The 10015-nt window shown below is 42.5% G+C and overlaps 1 protein-coding gene across 5 annotated transcripts in view; it reads left to right on the forward strand.

Annotated features, from left to right (window-relative positions):
- CLTCL1 (clathrin heavy chain like 1) overlaps positions 1-3438 on the forward strand; it is a 34144-nt gene extending 30706 nt beyond the window's left edge. For 2 of the 5 annotated variants that reach the window (XM_058851437.1, XM_058851439.1), the window contains 2 exons: positions 1572-1647; positions 2648-3438. In XM_058851437.1, coding sequence (XP_058707420.1) covers positions 1572-1647; positions 2648-2763 — 192 coding nt within the window. In that variant the 3' untranslated portion in view covers positions 2764-3438. Of the gene's footprint in view, positions 1-1571; positions 1648-1998; positions 2130-2647 lie in introns of all 5 variants that reach the window. The other 3 variants (XR_009278930.1, XR_009278931.1, XM_058851440.1) reach the window with 3 other exon arrangements.
- The last annotated feature ends 6577 nt before the right edge of the window (positions 3439-10015 follow it).

Genomic DNA, 10015 nt, shown 5'->3' on the forward strand with positions numbered 1-10015 from the left:
GTTTACAGTGAAACTAATTTAGTTTGTTGAATTAACTGCAAAACATGAAATTGGAGAATGGGCTTTATAAATGTGGTATGTCTAAAATTGTCATGTAACTAACTTGAAAAGCACAAAACAATAGACTAGTTTCAGTGGGGTCTGTAAATCTTCCCGAATTTCTGTCTTTTCTGCATAAAAAAAAAAGTTAAAGCACAGAATAGCCTTTGTCCCAGAAGGGGTCAGGCATACAGAATATAGTGACACCTGGAAGCCTTTCAAACGAGTTCTAGGCAGTAGAGCAGATGTGATCCGGCTTTCCCAGAGCTGCTCATCCCTTGATGGCTGCTCTCAGCATTCCTGCTTTTTGCCCAGCTGAGGGCAGGACTGCGCTGCTGGCCAGAGCCACTGTAGGACAGCACCAGGGAAAGGCAAACACGAGAGAGCAGAGTCCAAGGATAAATAGAGCAGGACAGGTAGTTGGAAATGTGTAGCTGTCAATTGCTTTGATCCATAGTAATTTGGATAGCATTTTTAACACAAATATTTAGTGTTATGCTGGAGAGCTCTTAGACTGATAGCTATAAAAGAACCAGTAAAAGACCTGCTGCCCCTCAAGTTGTCAGTTTGAGTTGCAAACTTCAAAATGTTGAGGAAGCTGTTAAACACCATATCTGGATAGCATCTCTAAAGTGTAACAGAGACCCCACTTCAAGCAGTTCTCAGACCAGATGTGATTCTTGCAGTGGGAAAGGAGGACGAGGAATAGCTGAAGTACAGCACTGGGCTAAATGTAGGTTTGCCCAGGATACCAGTAGGTACTGCCTGTACCAGCATGTGAAGCTGTGTGACTTTGATGCCTTGTAGTCTTCAGTCTCAGTGGTTCTCTTCTGGAAGATATAACTTGTTAAACCTGAAAAGGAAGGTACTGTTGCTCTTTAGATTGCTCTCCCACACCCACAATCTAAAGTTGTGTTTAGGGCTCCTGCATTACTGTAGCACTTCCAAAAATTTGTTCAGCATGAACAGAGCTTTATGTGGCACAGCACTGAGATCTGTATAAAGCTGGTACTACTAGACCACTTCCCATGATAGTTCTAGAGTCTCCCCTAGAAGTCTCTGTGAATACCAATATGTACCTTGCAGCCAGGTTAGGCTGTAGTCCTAGACAAGATTAAACTTCACAGGCCTGGAATATTTGCAAATATCTGTGAGGTGTCACTGAAGGGGATAAGAACTGCAGGTTAATAGATAAATGTAGATTAGGCCCATTTGAGATGATGGTTGCTCTGTTGGGTTTGAGTTCTGGGTCATACTTAGCAGTCACTAGAATAGGGCCCCAAAAAATGCTTCCTTTGAAGATAATGAGTACCTCATCTGCATTGGAGAGCTGTTGCTTATTGCAATACGCCTAAAAGAATTGGGAGGTCAGTTTTACAACAAAGCTTGCTAGGAATAGGCAGACTTCAGTAGACTCTAACTTGGAGTAAAAAAGAGCACTTGATAGCTGAAGTACCAGGCATGAAAAGCTTCACACAATGGTGCAATTCATAAACAAGGCCTTCATAAATCTCCTGTTCACTTCAATGTAGGTGGATAAACTTGATGCTTCTGAAAGCCTAAGAAAAGAAGAGGAACAAGTAACTGAACCCACTCCAATAGTATTTGGTAGGTTTTAATTGATTACCTGTTGTCACTCTGGTCTCTCTTTGTGGAGGCAGATTACATGATTATGTTGTATCCGAGAAAACTGGTTTCAACTAGATAGTAATTGAAGTGGTTGTTTCTGGTCAATGAACTGTGTAAGTTGTTGAAGTGACATCTTGCTCTTACAGTACTTCTTCAGATTAAAGCATTGCTCCTCTTACATCGCTCAGATCTCTACTTTAGGAATTGTGTTTCAGTGTGATAATAGGACAGGGGGTTACCAGGGTGTTGCCAACCCCAGGAATAATTTAGCATGAAAATTCCTCTTCTTATTCCTGTCTGAGGAATGTGTCTGCTTTCTGCTCTTCCAAGTAGAAAAGCAGACTGGCTTTCTAGCTCACGCATTATAAGACATGTGCAGCCAAAACACCATGGCTGTCTTGAAGTGTGATGCTATTTTAGAAGCCCTTCTGAAGAGGCATTCAAGCACCTAGAAGTGGCTGGTAAGGGAAGGATGTGACTGGTTCACTGTCTGATATAAATGTTAACATGAATTTAACAGATGCATGAGGCATGTGCAGTCCTAGTGGTAAAAACAAATCTGTCAAGGTGTGTTCAGACCTTTTGCAGCACCCTCCAGACTGTGAGACCTAACAGACCTAACTATTTGCTTGAATTGCTTTATTCTTTAGATCTGACCATGCATGTGTTAAATAATACCAGTTTGGCTTTCAGTATGGTCTCTTCAAAATAAGCCATATTTATTTTGACATCGAGATGAATATCCATTGATCTTCCCTCTGAGTTCTGCCTTGCTCTTCTGTAGCTTCCTGGTAGCAAGAGCAGATGGCATGGGTGCCCACTCCATGGCACACATTGGGGAAAGTGGGACTTGCTGGTGTGTGCTTGCAAAGGGGCTGATTTTTAGCTAAAGCCTAATAGTCACGTCACACAGTACAGCTAGCATTAGGTAAGCTTGGGACGTTAAACTAACTTTCTTTTTGTCTCATGCTTTTCCTAGGCCAGCAGTTGATGTTAACAGCGGGCCCCAGTGCAGTACCTCCCCAGGCAAACTTCCCATACGGATACACAGCACCAGGATTCACCCAGCCGCCTGTTTATGGTTTCAATATGTAACTAGCTCTCTGACAGACCTTCACTGTCTCTGTTCTCTTCCTTCCCGTCCCTTTTTAACTTCTCCAAGAAGTGTACAAGGCACAGATGACCTTCTGTTGGCTGAACACACTTGCAGCCTAGCTCAGTGAGGAGACTTCAGCAGGATGCCTGTTACTGTTATTTATTGATTATTGTCCGGTTACATTTCGACCTCTGAAAGGCAGCTTTTGTTAATGACATTGTGAGACTCTTGTCTGAAGTTAAGGCACTATTTCACTAACTCATATAGCAATAACTACTTGAGGCCAGGGGGAAGAGAGCATAATTTTCTTTGTTTTGAAAAGCCCGTTGAAGGCAGCTGGGAAATTGCCTGGCACCAAGTTGTTAAAGCTTTAGCTGAAGCTACTGAAGTAGCAGGGTTGTTAACAATTCAATGAAACATCTCTTTAATAATGAATTGTTGAAAGCTTGTGTACATCTGATCACCCCATTTTATTTGCATTCTTATGTGCAAAAGAAAATGGGCCTTTCTAATACTTGTGCTCTGAATGTTTAGAGGAATATTGGGAAAGTTTCCTTTTATGGACAGTAATGCTGTTGGAGTTCAATGCTGTTGGGGTTCAATACTGTTGGAGTCTGTTCTCTATTTTCTGGAGTAGATCTGAGACTTGAAGAAAATAAATCTCATGCCAGAGAGCAAACACTTCCCAGATCCTTTTTGTTTAACAAGAAGAGAGCATGTTACTTATTGACATTAAATGGTACTAAACAAACCTCAGCTGTGTGTGGCAAGAGAACATAGGAGTGTGCATGGGCTGCCAAAGCACTGGAGATGCAAGAGCACAGCGTCAGGGTTGGGGAGGGGGACACACTGCTACCGTATTGAGGCAGTAGGGAGGGCCATAATCCTGACTTTTTATTTGCACCTTTAACTGATTCTGGCATTGGCTTCCTGCCACACCGTGTTCTGACCCTGTCTGGTGGGCAGTCAGCACCACCCAAGTGACCAGGGTGCACTGACTCAGTTCTGCTGTGCTGCAGTAGCATCAACAGCTTGTCCATCACCCACCTCTTCCTTTGAGAATGCCAACAGGGATGTATTATTACTTTGTGCCACTTCAAATACATGTATCATTAACGTTTTATGTACTTAGATAACAATGTATAATTTATGGTTATGAATCTTGTGCTAATCTTGAATATTATAAAAGTCCAATTATAAATGTAAAACTGCAGTATCCACTGTGTGGCTCTAGTCTTACTGTCTTGGGTATGGGGACTGGCTGGTAGCAATGTACTACCACTCATAGCATCAGGTTTCTTAATCTGATAACTGAGGATGCCAGGCAGGAAGAGGGACACTTGTGCCAAGGCACATAACAGGGCAGGCCTAGGAAATAACTTAAAGGGAATTGTGGCCTCTTCACCAGACACATCAGCACACGCTGTCATGTGGGGAGGGTGTGCAGCAGGAGGCAGTCACATGTTTTCATGCTTTCATTCACGGGGCTGGGAGAGCTTCAGTCCTGTGCTGGAGGGAGGTGCTACAAGGAGAGAGCGTCTTCTCTGCTGAGATACATCAGTATAGCAGTGGTTTGGGTAAGCTGCACTCTTTCATACTGAGTCCCTCTTGGAACAGGGCAAAACACCTTTAAATGCAAACCAGTGGAGACTGTCAGGGTTGTAGAATGGGTTGTAGAATCAGTAACAGCAGACTGTGCTTTGGCACAATTGTAATGAGTGTGTTGTCTCCTTGGTCACCACACCACGACAGTAGTGGCATGCAGTTCCTCCTTCCTGATGGATGCCAGAATACCCCAAGTGTTGTTGCAGCGTACTAACCTCAGCTTTGTACTGGTCAGCACTCACAGCTCAGCTTGAACTGCTGAGCACTGATGAGTTCAGGCAAATCTCCGCTCTGTCCAGACCTACTCATTGCAGGAATTAGCCAGGTAGCTTGCCATTTTCCAAGAAAATAGAACTTCTACTTTGTAACCAGTTCTTTGACAGTTGAAATAAACTGGGGTAAGTCAGCTGGAACTGAAGACGAGCTCTAGGATTCGTATGACTGTAGGACTTTCCATCCTGTCAACTTAAAAATGGGCTCTGACTTTATAGCAGCAAGTGCAAGCTGATGGTGCAACACAGTGAAGTGCTAGATCAAATACTGGAACAGCTCCTGACTGCAGAGAATTGAGGTAGCCTGGGGATCCTTAATAGCCTCAGTCTAGAAATCTAATTACAGGAGTGACTGAGTTCTCAAGGAAAGCAAAGCTGCCAGCTCTGATCAACAGTCTTGCTTTAGTTGCTCTCCTGGTATTTCAGCTCTTGCTAAGTAAAATGGCTTTTATAAATTTTGTGATCTTGCATTCTAATATGCATTCAAAACAGATTCCCTGCCAATACAGTGCAGCTGTACCTAAAAAGTGGAACAACCTCTTGTATACCAAGGTACTTCACTACTTCTCTGAAAGTGAAGTCATTCACAGTAGGAGGTAACCCCTCTTTTAGGGGTTAGGTGAAGGATTTACTGCATTTCATGAATTTGTAACATCCAAGTTTTTGAAAACGTGGATAAGATTGTTTTGCAGAGAATCTGCTTTATAACTAAGCTTCTTGCTAATTCCCATCCCAGTGACACAGGGCTGGTGCTGTCCTGTTGAATCATCTGCTCATACAGAACCTGTTGCAGCGTGCAGCATCTGGAGACCAACTGCTAGGCTTATGTCAGAGGGTAACTTGCTTGAGACTACATTGCCTCATGCTGTCCCAGTGAGAAACAGAGTATGGATCTCCTTCTGTGTAATGGGTCTTGCTATTTGTCAGACCTTAGGGGAATCTTCCCCTGTCTGTCAGACTTTGGGCACAGACAGATCTGGCATCAGAGAAGACAAGCTATTCACACGGGGAATTCAGGAGGAATACATCACTGGGGTAAGTCCTGTTTCTTATTTCACATAATGGTGTGGTATTTTATAAGACTTCTCTTTCCCCTTTTTAGGACTCTATAATTAAATGGTAGTGTAGCAGAAGGAAATTATCTGAAGTAACTTGGCTCATTAAAAAATAAAAATTCTAGGCAGATGAAGTCTGTTGAAGCTTGTGCAAATAGTAGGCATGATACAGTAAAGACAGTAGTAACTGTAGGGTCAAAAACCTAATTCTGATTTAATAGTCTTAGCTGCAGTGCTGAGAACTGGCACTTAGAGCACAACATAGATCCTTAATTGGGCTGTGGGAAACAAGGAACAACTATTTTTTTTTTCCTCTAGCAAATCCAGCAGCAGTTACTCAGAAGCCTAAGAGATTTCCTTGGTTTTTGAACTGTAAAACTGACAAACAAACCTTGTCAGATGCCCACTCAAATGAGTGTGAGTAACTTCAGTACTTTGGCAAAGCTGACTGTCAACTGCTTGTAACTAATGCTTATGCTTGGATGTGTGATATCCTAATTGGCAGGCTAGGACTTGGCCTCTGAGAAATTGATAGTGTGACTGAATCAGCATGACAGTTTTTCAATCTGATGAAAAAAATATGAGGCGAGAGCTCTTGCAAATCTTGGGACAGGTAACACTATGTGCCAGGTTCTCATAACAAGCATTTTATCAAGTGTATGTATTACCTTATGACAGTGTTATTTCTCACTGTAAAGCTTGCAGTCTTTCTGTGTCCCTTCTGTTCTGCTGTAAATGGTTTGGCTTTGTACTTGGTTCCAAGCTGACTGTATTTCCTTTTTTGCTTTACAGAGTACCCCAAGACTGCTTCAATCTCATTTGTTTCCAGATAAGGACATAAGGCTGGAAAATGCTTGACGACATCAGAGTACTTTGTGACAATCGTGTGTAATTAGGTTGTGGTTTGCCAAGTCAATGAGCCTTGCTATAGCAACCTGCAGGTGCACCAGTCCAGTTTAATGGATCTGGAGTCATTATTGTGCACTGTCTCCTACTTCAGCAGGTCTCCAGCCCCCAGAGAGAAAGCTAGTCTAGTTTTCTCATTTTTCAATACTGTGCATTTTCTGTGGGTACCTTTCCAAAGGTACCCACAGATCCTGCCTCATGTTTTATACTAATAAAATACTTCAAAATTCTTAGGGATAGGTATGTGTTTCAGTTTGTGTGGAGCCTTTGCAATCTTTCAAAAAGGCAACAACATTCATCTGTTTTCTTCCAAGCTAATATAAAGTTGACAGCTTTCAAGCTTAAGATTAATTTGAAATGCAGTCAGTGAAGTCCTGTCTTTTATATGTCAGAATTTAAAAATCCTGAGTCAGATTCTGAGCTTATTCAGTTATGCATTTCCTGCGGGATTCAATGACTCAGGATTTTTTTTTGTTTTTTTATCTGTTCTGTTTTTAATCAAGATTGTAAAATTTGTTTGCCTAAAAATCTCCATTTCTCCTTTCCCCCCAGTGGTTATGAAAGGAAGGGATTACAAAGTCTTCTGGTATGTTGTTTTCCACAGCACTAAGTTCTCCAATATTATGCAGAGTACAGATTCCCCAAGCATTGGTTATCCAGATGGGGAGCTAGGAGTGAGTTTGGGTGAGAAACAGTGTTTAATAAATCTTTAAATTGCTCTCCTTTTGTAAAGTACTTTTTTTTTTTTTTTCCACTTAGGGGGTGGGGAAATGGCCTCATCAACTGCTAACAGAGTTTGTCAACTGGAGTTGCTTTGTTGAGTAATAGATCCTGCTGTGAGGGATTCACAACCATGGCCTGGTAGCAGAATGATAATTGGTACATGCTGTACATGGGCTTCACTCTTCTGAGATGAGTCAGGCCCACGCAGATGTGAACAAAACAGGGACTTTATGAGAGGCTCAGTCCTGGTAATCTCAGTGAATAATCTTGAGTAGCAACAGGAGCTCTTTCTGCGTGTGTGCTCAAGTGGGAATCGTGTTCGTTGTTTGGAATCATCTTTCTTACAGGAGCTCCTGCTGCACACACTTCAAAGCTGGGGAAATGTTGACTCATCTGCAGTATTTTCACTTCTTGAAGCTAGATATGTGCAGGATCTGTTTTGCATAAAGGAATTCTTTGGTCCCGATAGGGAACTTGAAAGAAAATGAGTTTTCTTATAATAAGACCGCAAGTGATGGGGATTAATAATGCATGGAAAGGTTTGTAGTAGTTGATGAGTTTTAACAATTGTGCTAATACATCTATTAATTCAGTGAAATGAAGAGGTTCTCTGATCCCAGGATATATAATAGGAAACTATATGCCCCATACTTGACAGCTTATGGTCTCTGAAACCATTGTGTGCTGTTTAGTGCCAATTAAATAAAAATAATAATAATAATTTCAGGGAGAGGCAAGAGAGGAGTAAGTTGGAGCCAAGTGTCATGTAAGCATGTGCTTCCAAGGATCCAGAAAACTGTCTGCAATTGCTGTCTGTGTTTGAAAAAATAAATTGTGAAAGTTGCTTTCATTTTCAGTAGCTCTTTTTAATTCTGATTATTAGGGCCTGGAGAGGTGCCATGAAGCATACAGGCTGCAGTACCACCTGACCAGCTATTTCACAATTCTTGTGTCTTTGTATGCCAGCAGAAACAAGCACCAGCCACCAGCAAGGGAAATGAGTTCAGATTGTCAGAGGGTTGTTTCCACGACAATTCCTGAAGCAAGAGCAGTAACATAGTGGGTTTGATGTTGTGTCTGATGTAGTTGCTCTTTTATGCTTTGACCATGCATTCCTTAGCAGATGCTCTTGACCATGTGAGCCTGATGAAGTATTTACTTTCACATAAGTAAAGGGATATAAAACATCCTCTTGCAGGCCCTGGTATTTCAGGGATTGCTTATCTTGTTTCACTGTTTACCCTTCAGGCTTTCTGCTGACAAGTGGTGTTAGCAGCTTCTTGGAGGTCAGGTCCTTGCAGAAGATGGCTTGCAGTCTGCATGTGATTAAATATGAATAATCCTTTCCCTGTTCAGCAAGGTAAGCACTGCTGTGAATCCCATTGAGGCTGATGCGAATTAAGCATGTGGTGTGGTATTTTCTTGGACAGGATGAGGTTGTGCACAGGCCTTGATGATTCAGGAATCTGTAAGAGCCAGTGTTTATTGTGAAGGTAATCATGGCCTCACAGCACAGGGTGTACATGTCTGCAGGCAGATACAAAAGCCGTGATAACTTGATGGAAAGGTATGAGGAGTTGCAGAGGTTAATCAGAAATCAAATGCATTTGTTTGTTTGTCATGTTTGAAGGAATTTATCTTTAACATTCTAATAATGCTAACCTGAACATGAGTAGCTGCTCTGCATTTGTGACTGGGACTGTGCCTGTTCCTTCCTTCCCTTCACATGTTAATTCCTCCCCCTCCTTTAATTCCCTGTGTTAAGAAGAGGGGGGCCTTAGACTTGGCATGAGACCACTCTCTGCCTATTGTAACTGTTGTGAAACCACATACAGTTCTGATCTCACCTGTGGGCGAGTTCTGCAATGCAAGTATATTTGCTTTTAACCCTGGCATAATAAAGGTGCTTCAGTTTCCCAAAGGGTTTTTCTGCTGGCGGTTCAGCCACAAAGCCAGGGCTGTGTAGCTGCAGAGTGAGCTTTTGGATGGGGCTGGCAGCTGCTGGATTGCTGAATCTCGTTAAGCAAAAACCATGTCACAAAGCACACAGAGAGCAAGTCTGGACAGGAGAATGTTTTATGCATAGCTGGGGGTGACTTCTTGCACAAAATGTTCATTCTTTTGAGTAATGTGGCTGCTTCAGGTGTAGAGGAGAGCACAGTGCTGGAGTACATCTTGTGTTCCCTGGTTTCTGCAAAATCCTGGATGGAAATGAAACCAGTGTTGGTTTCTTTCCCCATATCTTGTAAATATAGCTTTTGGATGTAAAGTAGAGCAGAGCAGTCTTCCTCTGAAGATAAAGCAAAAACACATCCTCGTGCAATACGCACAACCCAACTATTGAGGAGCAATAGATAATAAACCCACCCCCCCAAAAAAATCAAACAATAAACAAAACAAAAAAACAGCAACAAACCCACACAAGCACCAACCAACCCCTGCTGAGCCTGGAGTGTCATTGCACTCACAGCAGCCTTTTAATTTGAGAATGTTTTTTTTTCTCTTCCGCCTGCACTGGGCGTTCACATGCGCTTCCTACCCCACGAGTTCCTGCTCTCCGTTCCTCACTGAAACAGAAAGGATTCAAGCCAAGGGCCTGAGATGACCAAACCCTCCCTTTCCCTCCCCTCGGACCGTCAGCACCGCGCAGGAGCGCTCTGTTGTGTATCCTCGCTGACCGAAGGGTTTGG

Source organism: Poecile atricapillus, chromosome 16, assembly GCF_030490865.1.
Source record: "Poecile atricapillus isolate bPoeAtr1 chromosome 16, bPoeAtr1.hap1, whole genome shotgun sequence".
NCBI lineage: Eukaryota > Metazoa > Chordata > Aves > Passeriformes > Paridae > Poecile > Poecile atricapillus.